The sequence below is a fragment of the Scyliorhinus torazame genome, chromosome 5 (genome assembly GCF_047496885.1).
Source record: "Scyliorhinus torazame isolate Kashiwa2021f chromosome 5, sScyTor2.1, whole genome shotgun sequence".
Classification (NCBI taxonomy): domain Eukaryota; kingdom Metazoa; phylum Chordata; class Chondrichthyes; order Carcharhiniformes; family Scyliorhinidae; genus Scyliorhinus; species Scyliorhinus torazame.
The window spans coordinates 264170311-264188453 of record NC_092711.1 but is presented as its reverse complement, the minus strand read 5'-3'; the positions used below and the strand labels follow the sequence as shown (position 1 = coordinate 264188453).

The window sequence follows — 18143 nt, the reverse complement described above, 5'->3', positions numbered from 1 at the left end:
TGGCCCAAGACCGTAAGAAACTAGAGAGTTGTGAACACAGCCCAGTCCATCACACAAAACCCACCTCCCATCCATTGACTCTGTCTACATCTCCAGCTGCCTTGGGAAAGTGGGCAGCATAATCAAAGACTTCTCCCACCCGGGTTATTCTCGCTTGTCAACCTCTTCCATCGGGCAGGAGATACAAACTTCTGAGAACATGCACTAACAGATTCAAAAACAGCTTCTTCCCTGCTGTTACCAGACTCTTGAATGACCCTCAAAAGTGAGGAAACTTATGGTAGTGACATAATTTAAGTATTTAAAATGATCAAGGGTATGTGCAGATAAACTATTTCCCTCTAGTGGGCAATCCAGAACAATGGGACACAATATTAAATTTAAACCTAAACTGTTTTGGTCAAATACCACCAGGGAGTGTGAAGCCAAAAGAGACAATGCTGGAAAATCTCTGCAGATCTGGCAGCATCTGTAAGAAGAGAAAAGAGCGAATGTTTTGAGTCCAGGTGACCCTTTGTCAAAGCTGTTTTCCGTTACTCCACCAGGGAGTAATGTATTGTGTTCAGTTTTGGCACTGAACGTTTGGTCTTGAAAGGCTGTATTGCACAGATCCAGTTAAATAATGAGGACCGGCATAAGCTTGCCTTGTATTCTCTTAATTTCAGAGGTTAGGGAGTGATATTATTGATGTATTTAAAATGATCAAGGGTATGTGTAGATAAACTTTCCCTCTAGTGGGCAAGCCAGAACAATGGGACACAATATTAAATTTAAACCTAAACTGTTTTGGCAGAAAATGTAAAGCATTTCTTTTCCAGTCAAAGGGTAGTGGAATGTTGACTAATATAATATGTAAAATATTATATGTATATTATGCATTATAGTGTATATATAATGGAATGTTGATTGACCTTAAAATTATCTTAAAATTACTCCGAGGCAGTTGTTTGCAACTGAAAATTTCAAGACACTTTGATAGATTTTAAAAATCCAATGACAGGTCATCAATTTGAAATATGAACTATTTTCTCTTCATAAAAGTTGCCTTGCCCACTATTTCCAGTACTTCATCCTTGCTTCAAAATTTCAGAACTTATAATATTTTGCTATTTTTTTGTATTGATGTTCAGTGGATAACAGCATGAAGGGCTATGAAACAAAGGCAGATAGATGAATGGAGTTGAGGTACAGATCAGCCATGATCTAATTGAATGATGGAATAACCTCAAAAGACTAAGTCCTTTCCCTTCATGGACTTGTGTACCTTTCCCTTAAATGCAGTTGGCTTCAACTATTCTCACGCGGTACTGTGTTCCACAAATCTTTGCCCCTGTTTCTCACTTTATCTTACCGTTCCGGCTTCTCGCTTTTTATATGGTTGATTTTTCATTTCATAGAATTTACAGTGCAGAAGAAGGCCATCTGGTCTGCACTGGCCCTTGGAAAGAGCACCCCACTTAAACCCACAGCTCTACCCTATCGCCATAATCCAGTAACCCCACCCAACCTTTTTTGGAAACTAAGGGCAATTTATCATGGCCAATCAACCTAACCTGCACATTTTTGGATTGTGGGAGGAAACCGGAACACCCGGAGGAAACCCACACAGCCAAGGGGAGAACGTGCAGACTACACAGATAGTGACCCAAGCCGGGAATCGAACCTGGGACCCTGGAGCTATGAAGCAACTGTGCTACCATGCTGCCCAGTGCTTGTTTCTTTCTCACTATCTAAGGGCTGGTTTAGCACAGTGGACTAAACAGCTGGCTTGTAATCAGGGGCGGATCTACTATGAAACTAATGAAGCTTAAGCTTCAGGGCCCCTAATCCCAGAGGGGCCCCAGAAGCGACTTTAGTCCACATTGCTTAAAGATTTTGGGTCTACTGTATGAGAAGGGGTTTTTAAAAAATAATAATATTATTAATAATAGTGTAATTCAATACAAAATAATAGTTAAAATAAAAATTAAAAGGTTATTTTAGTATCATGTAGGCTAGCCGTAAACGAAAAAACATTCAAATTAAGGATGTTTCATTCTAAATATATTTAATATAAAATAATTATAAATAATTTAAAACACTATTAACATTTATGACAGAAATACAAACAGTAGATGACGTGTCGTAACAAAAAGGGGAGCCGTTGAAAAGGCAATCACAATGCTAACGTGAATTTTCAACGTGATAGCACTCGTGATAGTGATCTAGACAAGAATTTTTTTCAATAAAGTGTTCATAAGGATACAATATTTTAATTACCCCTACTCAAAAATAAATGTTATATTTAGAAAAGTAAGGTAAGTAATAAAGGTGAAATAGCGTTTGATTAGCCTAAGCCTATTGTTTTTATGAAGAGGTGAACGGAAGGTAGGCTACGACTGCATAGCCTAGGCTAAAACTATATTACAAGTATTTAGGAAAAAGTAAGAAAAGTGTTCAAATAATGGTAAAACTGTGTTACATTACCTTAGCCTATGAGTTTTGGTGGCCTAGTCTTGCCTAACTTAGTCTAGCCTAGCGTAGGCTAGCTTGAACATAGCCTAGTTTAGCCTATTTAGTTTATTTATTATAAATCTTAAAAAATGGTGCTTTACTTTTTGAGAAGGGTTTTTTAAAACCCCTTTCTCAGAAAGTAGACCTAAAACATTTTCCTTTCAAAGCATACGCCAATAGTCACACGACTCAAATTGATTAATTTTTTGTTGTATATATTTCAACAATCCCAAAGTTTGAGAGTCAGTAGCACAGATGTTGTAAAGGTGGAGTGTCGCGATAAGTTGGCTGTTCTGCTGTGACTAATGTAATTTTCCCCCCTTTTTAACAGAGGTCAGGACCCTAGAGGAATAACAATGAGTTCACGAAAGTACTTAAGTGGATACCAAAAACGCAAACTCAATGAAAATCGATGACAACATTTCTAAATGTCAAAAGCTAACAAACTATTTTGCAATGTCAAGTTTGTCAACACCTACAGTTGAAACAAGCCAAGCAAACACCTTTGAAGCAGGTGATAGTGCACAAACTGTGGGTGCTCTTTCTAGCAATATTCAACCCATTGTTGACGCTTTTGATACAGATGACGATCACAGTGATCAACATGAAAGTACAACAAGCAGAGGCTGAGTGGAACAAGCAGAGACTGAGCAGAAACATGAAACAGGAAGAAAATTCAGTGATTTCAAAGAATACAGTGACCTCGAAAACTGGCCCATAACAGTTGATAATGATTTCATACAGAATAGTTTAATGCAAGACATAGTTTTTTTTTTCAAAATAAAAAAACATGATGTATATACCGAATCAAGCAGGGTTTACAAGGAGCAAAACAGAAGTTTCTCAATTATTTTGAAAAATGGCCAGACTGATGAGATCCTGGTTAGTTTACTCAAAGAGCAAAGGCTGTATATACTATTTTGTTTGCAAACTCTTTTCTAAATGCCAAACATCACTTACAAAAGGTGGGTTTTCTGACTGGATAAATATACTCAGAACTCTGAAGAATCATGAAGACAGCAAGGAACATAAGAGGGCGATGTTGTGTTGGATAACAAGAAAGTCAAATAAAAATACTGTGGATCAGCAACTTGAAGAACAGATGAGAAAAACCATACAGTACGATTTTGAAGTATTGAAAAGAGTTGTAGCTGTTATAAAGCTTTTAAGTGAAAGAGGTTTGGCATTTCGAGGTCATGAGGAGAAGTGGGGCTCACCAAATAATGGAAACTTCATGGGGGGCCATTGAACTTATTGCAGAGTTCGACCCATTTTTACATGAACATCTCGAGAAATGTAAAAATAAAAAAGTAAATGCCACTTACCTATCCAAACCCGTGTATGAAGAATTGATAGAAATCATGGGAAAACATGTGCAAGATGAAATTGTGAATCAAATCAACAACCTAGACACCAAATACTACTCTATTATTGTTGACTACGCCGGACCTGACACATGTTGACCAGCTGGTAATTGTGGTTCGATACTGCTATAATGGAAAACCCTGTGAGAGATTTTTACCGATAGAAAACCATTCACCCACGACCTTGTTCAACAAAATACAACAAGTCCTGGGTGAACATAAGCTTTCACTTGAAAATATCCGTGGTCAGTCCTACGATAATGCATCTAACATGAAGGGCTCAGAGAAAGGGATGCAAGCACTCTTTAAAAACATTAACAGGTACACAGACTATGTACCATGTGCAGCCCATTCACTTAACCTTGTTGGAGAAAAGGCAGTGTCTACTGTACCTGAAGTTGTTGACTATTTTGGCATTTTGCAGGAGTTGTATGTTTTCTTTTCTGGATCTCCACGAAGATGGGGGGATTTTAAACACGCAGGGCAATCTACATTTTTCTCTAAAGAGCTTAAGTGTAACGAGATGGTCTGCACATGATGATTCAGTCCGGGCAATTAAAAATGGATATATGGGTATTTTACAAACTCTCAAACATTTTTGAAGACTCAGAAGAGAAGCCTGAATGTAAGCGAGATGCAAAGAATTTATACCACAGGTTGGTAAAGCTGGAATATGCTATTTTAACAGTCGTTTGGGAAGACGTGCTGGAGCGTTTCAACAAAACAAGTAAGAAACTCCAAACCCCTGGTTTTGATGTATTTGAAGGTTATCTTCTGCTATCATCTTTACTTTCATTTGTTAAAGAACTCAGAGAAAATTCAGCTAACAGGATTGCACACTATGAATCAGAAGCAAAAGGTTTGTGTAAAGATATCACCTCAACTTATTCTGATGCTTCCAAACGCATTGTTACAAGGAAATTTTCAGATGGAACGAGTGGTATTGCTTCTTTGAGAGGAGCTGACAAATTTAGGATAGAAGTTCTATATCAACTCTGTGACTGCTTGATAATCCAGTTACGCAAGAGGATTGATCCATAGGAGCAGATTGCGAAAAGGTTCAAGTTTCTCTCAGAATTGGTGAACAATTCTGAAATTGATGAGGACAGTATTAAACTTATAATATCGTATTACAAAGATGATATTGACCACAAATTAGTAAACGAGTGTTATCAGTTCAAAGAATATTTGCACCTTAGGAAATCACAGAACACAGAAGAAAACACGGCATCTAAAATGCAATGTGCAGAAGTTCTTCAGCTTATTTGTGAGCAACACCTAATTGAAGTTTTCCCCAATATTACTACTGCGCTTAAGCTGTACTTGACAATGCCTATCACGAGCTGTGAAGCAGAAAGGAATTTTTCAAAGCTATCCTTTATAAAGAACAAATTTTGGTCTACCATGACTGTAGAGCACTTAAATTCTTTATGCATATTGTCTCTAGAAAATGACATTGCAAGGAAGCTCTCATACGACAAAACTGTACGTGAATATGTTGCTAGAAAAAACAGAAAAAAGAGTATTTTGTAAAATGTGCTTCATGTAGTATGTATTCTCATAGAACATAGAACATAGAACAATACAGCGCAGTACAGGCCCTTCGGCCCACGATGTTGCACCGAAACAAAAGCCATCCAACCTACACTATGCCATTATCATCCATATGTTTATCCAATAAACTTTTAAATGCCCTCAATGTTGGCGAGTTCACCACTGTAGCAGGTAGGGCATTCCACGGCCTCACTACTCTTTGTGTATAGAACCTACCTCTGACCTCTGTCCTATATCTATTACCCCTCAGTTTAAGGCTATGTCCCCTCGTGCTAGCCATATCCATCCGCGGGAGAAGGCTCTCACTGTCCACCCTATCCAACCCCCTGATCATTTTGTATGCCTCTATTAAGTCTCCTCTTAACCTTCTCTCCAACGAAAACAACCTCAAGTCCATCAGCCTTTCCTCATAAGATTTTCCCTCCATACCAGGCAACATCCTGGTAAATCTCCTCTGCACCCGCTCCAAAGCCTCCACGTCCTTCCTATAATGCGGTGACCAGAACTGTACGCAATACTCCAAATGCGGCCGTACCAGAGTTCTGTACAGCTGCAACATGACCTCCCGACTCCGGAACTCAATCCCTCTACCAATAAAGGCCAACACTCCATAGGCCTTCTTCACAACCCTATCAACCTGGGTGGCAACTTTCAGGGATCTATGTACATGGACACCTAGATCCCTCTGCTCATCCACACTTTCAAGAACTTTACCATTAGCCAAATATTCCGCATTCCTGTTATTCCTTCCAAAGTGAATCACCTCACACTTCTCTACATTAAACTCCATTTGCCACCTCTCGGCCCAGCTCTGCAGCTTATCTATATCCCTCTGTAATCTGCTACATCCTTCCACACTATCGACAACACCACCGACTTTAGTATCGTCTGCAAATTTACTCACCCACCCTTCTGCGCCTTCCTCTAGGTCATTGATAAAAATGACAAACAGCAACGGCCCCAGAACAGATCCTTGTGGTACTCCACTTGTGACTGTACTCCATTCTGAACATTTCCCATCAACCACCACCCTCTGTCTTCTTTCAGCTAGCCAATTTCTGATCCACATCTCTAAATCACCCTCAATCCCCAGCCTCCGTATTTTTTGCAATAGCCTACCGTGGGGAACCTTATCAAACGCTTTGCTGAAATCCATATACACCACATCAACTGCTCTACCCTCGTCTACCTGTTCAGTCACCTTCTCAAAGAACTCAATAAGGTTTGTGAGGCATGACCTACCCTTCACAAAGCCATGCTGACTATCCCTGATCATATTATTCCTATCTAGATGATTATAAATCTTGTCTCTTAGGTGTCTAAAATAAAAGATTATATTGACGGTGGTCTTTTCTATGTTTTATTTCATCATTCTATGATGCATCATGCATGTATATAACATTTCCCTAATTTTCATCCTCCCATAACTCGAAAACTATAAGGCATAGGAAATTTTTATTCACACCCGTGACTTTGACATGTGAGATAATCCAGTACAGCAATTTTAATCAAAATCTGAGTTGTGGTTAAATTTTTTAAACATTTGTGGTGATCTCTCGTGGAACAACCCCATTGAAGAAGATAACAGTGGTTACCCAGACCTCGTTGCTGGTTGCGAAGGGGCCCCCATAATAGTTCAAGCTTCAGGGCCCCAAAAATGTAGGTCTGCCACTGCTTGTACTGCAGAACAATGCCAGCAGCATGGGTTCAATTCCTGTACCGACCTCCCCGAACAGGCTCCGGAATGTGACGACTAAGGGCTTTTCACAGTAACTTAATTGAAGCCTACTTGTGACAAGCGATTATTATATTATTATTATTATCCTGCTTGTCTCCATCTGGGTCCCCTTGCCTGCTTATCTCTCCTGTCTGTTTCTCGCCCACCCGACCCTATCCGCTTTTGCTTTTTGTCCCCTTCTCACTTTTCCAGTCAATTTTCTCTTTTCCCGCTATCTCTATCGCCCTCTACATGGAAGTCTCCTCCAAGTCCGTTATATCTCTCATTTTTCTGCTTCTCAGTCTGTTTTTCTCACATTTTGCCACTCTCTTTGTCTCGATGCTCCCTCTCTTGATTCTCTATCATTTTACCCAATGCCTCTCCCTCTCTCTGCCTGACCGTCGCTGACTTCACCAGACGCCAGCTGAGTCCGGTTCTATGTTTTGCTGGAGCTCCTGAATGAATGCAGCATTTGCAGCTTCGCCAAATCGCTGAATAATCCCAGAACAGCGGAGGAGTAGCAGCGCCGCTCGGAGCAGAGAGGACACGGTAGCAAAACGCCAAGTGGGGGACACTTTCACACATCCTGCCGACTGCAAGCGTTGAGTGGCTCGATGGTCGCAGGCACTCCGTGATACAATGGGGTGGACGGAGCGTCGAGTGTGAAAGGAAGGGTTTGAGACTCAACAATGGTTCACAGAGAAGGTGCAGTGCAGCATCTTTATATAATACAATGCGTGTTCTCTGAAGCTCTCTGAGGCGCGTGTGCTTCGTTAGTTTGCGATAAAATTGACTCCTTCAGAGTAACGGACGAGTTTGTTGCACTTTATTTACGTCCGATGAGAACAAAAGTGGGCTCACGCTGAAATCGCTGCGTGGATTTTTTTTTGAGTGGCGGTCTTATTTTCAGCGCCGTGATTATTGAAGCAGTTTAACAGACAACAAGGGCGCCCACCCATCAGAGAGTATTGATGGAGGCTGCTTGCGAGCCTGACTGGTTGTCCATTTTAAAATGTGTTTTAGACTTTTCTCTGGCACGTGCTGTATAATACTCGAGTGTAACATTGATGCTTAAATCACCCCTAACTCCTAACACACAGGAGGGCGGAGGAACAGTCAGCAAGTAAAAGCTTGGGAGAAGTGTTGCTGTGTCCAAATCTCTTCTTTTTCACGCGTTTTATATTGAAACTGTTTTGGTATACATTGTCAAAAGTCCATGTGCTCCATACATTACTTCCCACAAGTACACAAAGATTAAGCTTGGACAGGCAACTGGGGTATTTCATAAATTGAAGCTGATACAATGGAAACAGATTAAGTTCATAAGTGTCAAGTACCTATTGACGCCTAATGGATAAACTGATGTCGCCCTCTGTATGGCCACCGTTGTGATTTCACTCCAAGTACGGTTACCACTGATTAACTTTTTAACATGAGTTTTGCAGCTCTGAGGCGATGTATTTAATTCATCCATAAACCAGTGTGTTTCCATAGAAAATGTAATAGTATCATAAATCAGGGCAGTATAAAAAGTGAATTCCCATTTCGGTCTTTCCACAAGGGTAGGTGTCAAGCAAAAACCAAGAGATTTTTTTGCCCTCCATCTCCTGAATAGGAAAGCATGAATGGAAAATTACCCTGGGTCACTTTTGTGCATTATCTTATGCATTATCTTATGCCTCGTTTATCGAACATTATTGATCAAGGTTTCCTTGTTCAAAAGAGGGGTCTCTCGCTTGCCCTATAAATATTAATGATTTAGACTTTGGTGGATAGGGAACAGTTTCAAAATTTGTGGGCAATACAAAACTTGAAACCATGGTAAACTGAGGAGGACAATGCAGGACTTCAAAAGGATAAAGACACGTTGGTGGAATGAGTGCATAGTGACAGATTAATTTCAATATTAAGAAATATGAGGTAATTTTCGTAGGAAGAACATGGAGAGACAATATAAAATAAAGGGTACTACTCTATAAGGTGTGCAGGAGCAGAGGGATCTTGGAGATATATGTACATAAATCATTAAAGTTGGCAGGACATGTCGGAAAAGCAATTAATGAAGCACACAGCAACCCTGGCTTTATTAATACTGGCATAGACTACAGGAACAAAGAGCTTAGATGAACTTGTATGAGACACTAGTTCAGCCTCAGCTGGAGAATTGCATACAGTTCTTGGTACCACAGTTTAGGAAGGATGCGAAGGCGTTGGAGAGAGTGCTAAAAAGATTTACAAGAATGGCTCCAGGGATGAGGAGCTCCAGCTATGAAGATAGATTGGAGAATTTGAGACTCTTCCTCAGAGAAGAGAAGGCTGAGAGGAGATTTGATGAATATATTCAAAATCATGAGGAGTTTGTACAGAGTGGATAGGGAGAAACTGTTCCCACTCATGAAGGGATTGAGAAAAGAGGGCACAGATTGAACATGATTGGCGAACAAAGTAAAAAGAATATGAGAAAAATTTCGCACAGACAATGGTAAGAGTCTGGAATGCACTGCCTGAGAATGTGTTGGAGGCAGGTTCAATCAAGGTATTCAAGAGGGAATTAGATGATTATTTGAAAATAATCAATCTGCAGGATTACAGGGAGAAGGCAAGAGAATGGTAGTAGGTGAAATGTTCATTCGGAGAGCTGGTGCAGACACATGTAAAAGCTCATCATATCTTTGAACCAGACTTTGGCTGCCAAATATTTACTCTGTTGCAAGCAAAAGATCAGCAAGTTAAAATTGGGCCATCTTCTAGACGACTTGTTTAAATATTGCTTCAGAGTAATTTATTTTCATGTATAATTGGGGTTGGTGGAAGAGGGAGAAAAATGCTTTGCACAATTTCTAATGGAATCATAAACCTGTTTATACATCTTTGATTTTGCCATAGCTAAAAAACCAACAGGAATCCTTCCCTCAAAATTAATTTAGTCAAATCCATTAAGAGCTTTCTTTAAAAAAACAGTTGATTTCTTTAATTTCCATTTGAAAGAACAATATATCTAAACTTTATATGCCCTTAGTGTTGGGTGGGGTTGCTGGGTTATGGGGATAGGGTGGAGGTGTTGACCTTGGGTAGGGTGCTCTTTCCAGGAGCCGGTGCAGACTCGATGGGCTGAATGGCCTCCTTCTGCACTGCAAATTCTATGATTCTATGGGCCAAATCACCACCTCCTGCACTGTAACAATTCTGTGATTCTGTGAAGGTCCGGTTGCCTTTGAGTAATCTATTGGTAAACTACTAATATACAGGTTGAAAGCACTTGGTGGAATGTGAGGTAATCAACAAAGATTTAAAAAATTAAGTTTTTCATAATTAAAAAAAACAAATTGCAAATAAGGAACAATTTAGTGTGGCCAATCCACCTACCCTGCACATCTTTGGGTTGTGGGGGTGAGACCCAACCAGACATCGGGAGAATGTTGCATAGGAGATTGTTAAATAAGTTAAAAGCTCCTAGTGTTATGGGTAAGATCCTGGCATGGATAGAGGATTGGCTGACTGGTAGAAGGCAGAGAATGGGGATAAAGAGGTCTTTTTCAGGATGGCAGCCGGTGACTAGTGGTGTGCCTCAGGGGTCTGTGCTGGGATCTCAACATTTCACAATATACATTAATGATCTGGGAGAAGGAACTTAAGGCACTGTTGCTAAGTTTGCAGATGATACAAAGACCTGTAGAGGGACAGGTAGTATTGAGGAAGCAAGGGGGCTACAGAAGGATTTGGACAAGCTAGGAGGCTGGGCAATGAAGTTGCAAATGAAATACAATGTGGAAAAGTGTGGGGTTATACACTTTGGAAGGAGGAATTTAGGCATAGACTATTTTCAAAATGGGGAAATGCAAAGGAAATCAAAAGCACAAAGGGACTTGGGAGTCCTTGCTCACAATTCGCTTCAGGTTAACGTGCAGGTTCAGTCGGCAGTTAAGAAGGCAAATGCAATGTTAGCATTCATGTCAAAAGGGCTAGAATACAAGACCAGGGAGGTACTTCTGAGGCTGTATAAGGCTCTGGTCAGACCCATTTGGAGTATTGTGAGCAGTTTTGGGCCCTGTATCTAAGGAAGGATGTGCTGGCCTTGTAAAGGGTCCAGAGGAGCTTCACAAGAATGATCTCGGGAATGAAGAACTTGTCGTATGAGGAACGGTTGAGGACTCTGCGTCTATACTCATTGGAGTTTAGAAGGATGAGGGGGGATCTTATTGAAATTTAAAGGATACTGCGAGGCCTGGATAGAATGGACGTGGAGAGGATGTTTCCACTTGTAGGAGAAACTAGAACCAGAGGACACTATCTCAGACTAACGGGACGATCCTTTAAAACTGAGATGAGGAGGAATTTCTTCAGCCAGAGGGTGGTGAATCTATGGAACTCTTTACCGCAGAAAGCTGTGGAGGCCAAATCACTGAATGTCTTTAAGACAGAGATAGATAGGTTCTTGATTAGTAAGGAGATCAGGGGTTATGGGGAGAAGGCAGGAGAATGGGGATGAGAAAATATCAGCCATGATTGAATGGCGGAGCAGACTCGATGGCCCGAGTGGCCTAAGCCTGACCTTTGTCTTATAGTCTTGCGTGCAAACTCCACACGAACAGTGACCTAGGGCTGGGATCGAACCCGGGTCCTCGCCGCCGTAGACAGCAGTGCTAACCACTACACCACTGTGCCGTCCTCTTCACAATTGTTATTGAATTTGTTGAAGAAAGATGTTTTACTTGAGTGTTTAAAAAAAGGTAAATGATTTCTGGCAAAGGTAATTCAATATCGAATTAAGGTGGTTGTAGTAAGGATAGAGAGCTCGAGGGCAGAAAGTAAAGGGTATAGATAAAGGGAAGTTTCCCTCACTGCAATGATGTTGATGGTATTCCATTGGTGCTGTGCTGGAGCTGCTTCTATTTAATACATGAATAAACAATATGAACACAGGAATTTATAAAACAATGTTGAACTTTTACAATGACAATAAATTGTGTGATATGGGATATAGTTAAAATGCTTGTGTAAGATAGCAGGGAGACAAAATTATTTGGCAGATGGGCAGGTTTGTAATAGATGCATTTCAATGTATCCAACATGTGCCATGCATTTTGGAAATAAGAATAGGAAGTAGATTTGTGACCCACATTAGCCTTTTCGATGTCCATCTTCAGAGAGCAACTGTGTCAGTGCACCGCTGTCCTCGTTAAATACCTAATTATGAATGAAAATATGACATTCGCTGTAATATAAAGAATATGCTCCTCAAAACATTAACTAAAGTTGTTGAAGGTCAGCTTAAAAAAAACAGACTGAAATGTTTGTTTCTGTTCCTGTTGCAAATAGGATGCAGAAATACCTGCACGCTGCATTAGTGATTTCAGCATGGCACTCGCAGCGCACAGATTTACGCACAGATCACAAATGAGTCATGTGCACCTGAGTTCTGGAAAAATAGGGAACTTTCGGGTTTTCCTTCTAAAGTACAGGAGAAATTTATTTTAAATAATGTGAAAATTGGTAAAAACTGTTCTTTAAAGTCATTACATCTCATCCATAGGTGTTAACCTAGGTTGATAACAATCCAAGAAAACATGATCAAAACAATTGGAATCAGAATCAAGTGTTACGTTAAATTACAAAGCATTCAAAATAAATCTGGAGCGTGGTAAGAATTAATAACTATTGAAGGTTTTAATAAAGATGGAGCGTAGGTTTAAGCAGGTCTGTGAACATAATTATCCCAACTATTAAAGAGAAAGAAGGAAAAAGGGTAGGGGAATAACAGTGTTAATAAGGGCTTTCATAGCACTGGAAAGTGTGAGTATCTTAGTGTTAACTAAGATATAGATGGAGGAATAGTATAATTCCTGGTGCACATTACAGTTCACTCAACTTTTGAGATGGGATTGATAGTACTGAAGATAGTTTAAGGCGCTGTATGAGAACATTGGATGGCTGGATACACTTTTTTGAATTACCAGGGAACTTGGGGAGTCTACAGTCCCTCTTTCTTCAAGGTGTCATGTGAGAGTACCTTTAAGAAATGGGTGTTTATAAATGGGTGTGTATACAAATATCTGTAGTGAGAGTACCTTTAAGAAATGGATGTTTACTACTGCAGTGGTGTCTGAGAGTGGGTGGAGCTGGGCTGTCTGTCAGCTTTTTACTTTCATTTTGAGCTGGCTGCAGGGTGTGTTTTAGTTTCATTTTCAGTGTTGGAACTGAAGCCAGGTGTACTGCTGTTCTCTCTGCCATCAAAAGACTATCTCTTGATCATTTGGTGAATTCAGAATTACAAATGCTTTCAGTAGTGACTTTAACCTGATGTGCTTCTGATAAAGGTTTTGTTTTTAAGTCGTATGGATATTAAAAAGGAAAGCTTAAAGGTTTACTTAATGTTGTAGTCTTTGGGGGTTGTATTTGAATTAATGGTTGCTAAGATGTTCACTGTTTGTTTTAAAAAGGTTAACTTGTGTTCATAGAATAAACATTGTTTTGCTTTAAAAAATACTTTTCCATTTCTGCTGTACCGGTAGAGGGGGCCGTGTGCTCCCCATACCACAATCTATTAAAAGTTGTGGGTCAGGTGAACTCATGATACACTTTGGGGTTCTCTAAACCCTGGTCCATAACAATGGCAAAGCTTTGGCCAGAATCGACTTGCCAAACAAGCAATGAGCACTCTTCTCTCCTGTTTAAAAAAAAATCTTTTTATTCTCCACATTTTCAGCATTTTCATCAATAAACAACCAAAGAAAAAACAAACAAAAACAAACACAATACCAACCACCCCCACACAAAGCTCAGTATACAGACCAAAACATCCACCCGTACATTCCAGGTAAAAACAAAAATTTACAATCAATCCCTAAACAATGTAACCAAAGACAGCAATACCGCCGACCCCCTCCCGCCTAATGTTCAATGGCAACCAATTCGCGGAAATACATAATAAACAGCCCCCATGAATTATGAAACCCTTCCTTCATCCCCTTCAGCTGAGACTTCACCTTCCTGAGAGTCAAAGAAATTCAAGTAGGTCCCCCCGCCAAGCCGAGGCACAGGGTGGAGAAGCTGACCTCCTCCTCAACAGGACCGGCCTCCAGGCAATCAGCGAGGCGAAGGCTAGAAACATCTGCCCCCACGCTCACCCGCCGCTCAAGCCGGTCCGACACCCCGAAAATGGCTTCTAGGGGCCCTGGTTCCAAGTTCACGAGCACTACCCCCAAGATAACATTGAAAACCTCCCTCCAACAAACCCTTCGCATTCCACGTAATTATCTTAACCGGTGATCTCTCACCCCGCACGCCCCGCCGCTCCTATCCGCCATCCTCATACCTCCAGGCCCTTCCCACTGGGCTTGGCCCGCTCCGTCCCATTGTTACCATCAACCCCTTTTCCCAACCTCCCCTCCCAGAATCCCCTCATCCTCTTCCTCTCGGAAACACCACCCAGTATCGGTCCTCTCCCCTGACTTTTTACACCTAGGCTCCGATGGCCGCAGCCCCCCCCTCCAACCACATACCCGTTCTCTGGCCAGCTTGAGCTAGCCAGTGCGGAGGCCCCGGCCCAGGCTCCACTCCCCTCCAATCCCCCCCGCCCAGTCCGAGGAAATCAAAGAAATCCCCTTCAACACACAACCCCAATGTAAACACACAAACCCCAAATAGCCATAATTGCAAAAGAAAATCCCGACCCCTATCTTGTCCAAATAGGCAACTTCTACTCAATTAGTACATATATCAACATGAGATAAAAAATAATGCTCCATACAATCTTCCACCCCCCCTTACCCTCAATCCAAGACCAATCCTTAGTCCCATTTCTCACTTCTGCCCCAGTCCTTCTGCCTTCACAAATACCTCCGCCACTTCCACCATCTCGAAATACAAGTCTATGGAGTTGTAGTCACCCTCAACTTAGCTGGGTACACTACGCAAAATCGAACACCGCTTTTATACAGTGCCGTCTTCACCCGGCTAAAGGCCTTCCTCCTCGTCAACTCCACAGTAAAGTCCTGGTATATATACGCATACCAACTTCAGCCCACTGCACCTTCCGCTTCTGCTTTGCCCAACACAGGCCCTCTCCTTCAGAAACAACTACGGAAACAAATAATCACTGCTCTTGGCGGCTCATTCGCCTTTGGTTTAGGCCTCCATGCCCTATGAGCTCGATCCAGTTCGTACCGGGAAGGAACTTCCCATTCCCCCAATGCTCCGTCGTCTCTTCACCCCTTCGGGCAGGCCCACGATCCTCAGATTTTGCCACGTTGCTCTGTTTTCCAGGACCTCCACTTTGGCTTGCGGACCCTTGTTGGCCTCTGCCACCGTCTGTAGCTCTTAGCCATTGAGGTGAACCGATCGCTGTATGGTGATAAGGCCTCCTCCACTCCCTTCAGTTTCTCACCCTGCTCCTGCACCTTGGCCGATGTCCTTGACATCGCCGCCTTCACCGGGGCAATTATCTCCTCCACCAGCGCTTTCAATGCTGCCATCATCTCTTTCCTCATCACCTCCATGTGCTTTGCGTACTGTTTTTCAAGTTCCAAAGCCATCACCTCGGTCATCTTTTCTGCCGTGAACAGTGTGGCCCCACCCATCAACCGAGCCTCGGCCATCCTTCCAGTTGCCAAGCAGACCCTTCCACTCGACGGCAAACCTTCACTCGCCCCCTTCTTCACGGCGGCTTTTCTTTGGGTTTTGGATATCCGTTTTCCTGCACTTATCAAAAAATTGCCCATGGGACCGGGCATTAAATTCTAAAATATCAAGCCCCAAGCAGGAGCCATCCAACGTGTGACCTCCTCCTACATGCCACCGCCGGAAGTTACTCTTTTCTCCTATAGTATAAATTGTTGTGATCATTTGAACTTTGTCATTCTTACATTTTGTCCTGATGATGTAAAACGAAAAGCATCGGAATAAGTTCAATAAGTGATTGAACATTTAGGGAGTAATGAAATACAACTGACGTGGATTTGTTAAAGAGAAATTGTATTTAATAATCGGAATGAAATTTCTTTAATGCCATAAAGATTGCCTTCTTCTAACTTATTACATTGCCTATCTCTAGCCCTGCCGCTTGCCATTTGCTGTGGAAACTCTCATCATGCTTTTGTCACCTTCTGATTGTTATGGGTCAGAGTTTAGAGAACCCCAAAGTGTAGCATGGAGTTCAACTGACCCACAACTTTTAATAGATTGTGGTGTGGGGAGCACACGGCGCACTGTACAGGTGTGATACAGCATAAATGGAGAAGTGTTTTTTTAAAACAAAACAATGTTTATTCTATCAACTCAAGTTAACCTTTTTAAAACAAACATTGAATATCTTAACACCCATCAATTCAAAGATAACCCCCAAAGACTAAGTAATCGTTTCAACTATCCTTTTAACATCCAAAAGACTTAACCACCCTTCAAACAGGAGCGCAATAGGTTAAATTCAATATATATAGTGAGAAAGGATTCAACCGTGCTGCTGCTTTTGGTTACTTCAGCTACAGCCCCTTTGTTTTCTTCCTGCAGCTCACTGGAAACCACACAGACACTCCCAGCTGCTCTCTCAAACTGAAACTCAAAAAGCAGAAGTGAGCTCAGCTCCCCCCACCCTCTGACATCACTTCAGTAATATGATCAGCTCCATTTCTTGAAGGTACATTGTTTCAGCATCCATTTCTTAAAGGTACTCTCACATGACACCTCCCCCCCAAGAAAAAAAAACCCCATCAAGTTCAAGATGGTTTCTTTTTTCACCTTTGCACCACCAATTAAGAAATGCACACAGTAAAACACTTTACCGGTTCAAAAAAAACAACACACGCAAACAGGCATAATATAGTCCTTTCTTTTTTTCGTTCTTCTTCCTCCAACCGAAAGCCTTCTCGATTGACAGTCTCTTTGAACAAGAAAGTCTCTGCACGATCCATCCATTCCTCTATGCCTCAGCATTTTGCTTTAAAGTTAGATACTTCAGTTCAATCTGATCACAGAGTCCCTTGCAATTCTCCAATACAGGAGCATCGGTTAGCACAGCTTTCATTCAGTCAAATGCCTGTTGAAAGTCCGTTGTCCATTGAAATTTTTGACGTTTCATCAGCATGTCCATCAGTGGAGCAACCACACTACAAATCTTTTGCACAAAGGTTCGATCAAATCCACTCAAGCCAAGAAATCGCATTATTTCCCTTCGCCTTGAGGGTATCGGAAATTCCTCAAGGAAAGTGATTTGGGCTGTTCCAAATTCACTTCTGGCTAGGTTTATCACCAAACCTGCCACCTGAAGTTGATCGAATAACTCCATCAGATGTTGTAAATGTTCTTTCCATGTCTGGCTGAAAATTACCAGATCGTCGATGTATACCGCACAATTGGGTAATCCTGAAACAACTGTATTAGTTACCCTTTGAAATGTGGCTAGGGTGTTTTTCATGCCAAATGGCATAACTTTGAATTGGTATATACCATCTGGAGTCACAAAAGCTGAAATCTCCTTCGCCCTTTCGGATAAAGGTACCTGCCAGTAACCTTTAAGTAAATCCAATTTGGAAATAAAAGCGGATTGCCCCACTTCCTCAATGCAATCCTCCAAACGTGGGATAGGATCAGAGTCCATTCTTGTAACTGCATTCACCTTTCTATAGTCCACACACAACCGTTGGATACCGTCTGGTTTAGGTACCATCACTATGGGTGAGCTCCATTGGCTGCAACCCACTTCACTTATGCCATTTTTAAGCATACTCTCAATCTCTTTGTTAACCTGTGCCAATTTTAAAGGATTAAGTCTACATGGATGTTGTTTGATAGGAACAGCATTTCCCACATCTACATCATTTATAGTCATTTTAGTACTTCCCAATTTATCTCTACAAACTTGCCCAGGTGATATCAATAACTTTTTCAGGTCAGTTCGTTTTTCCTCTGGAAGGTAGCTTAACAATTTATCCCAATTTTTAAGAACATCCTCATTTTCCAATTTAATTTGAGGTATGTCAAATTCACAGTCATCTGGATTTGGTTCGTCACTTTGAGTT

The 18143-nt window shown here is 41.3% G+C and overlaps 1 protein-coding gene across 7 annotated transcripts in view; it reads left to right on the top strand.

The window, feature by feature from the left end:
• The first annotated feature begins 7459 nt into the window (after positions 1-7459).
• Positions 7460-18143, top strand: part of dlg3 (discs, large homolog 3 (Drosophila)) — a 1021949-nt gene continuing 1011265 nt past the window's right edge. For 2 of the 7 annotated variants that reach the window (XM_072505482.1, XM_072505480.1), the window contains exon 1: positions 7469-7833. In XM_072505482.1, the coding sequence (XP_072361583.1) occupies positions 7818-7833 (16 nt within the window). In that variant the 5' untranslated portion in view covers positions 7469-7817. Of the gene's footprint in view, positions 7834-18143 lie in introns of all 7 variants that reach the window. The other 5 variants (XM_072505485.1, XM_072505481.1, XM_072505479.1 and 2 more) reach the window with 5 other exon arrangements.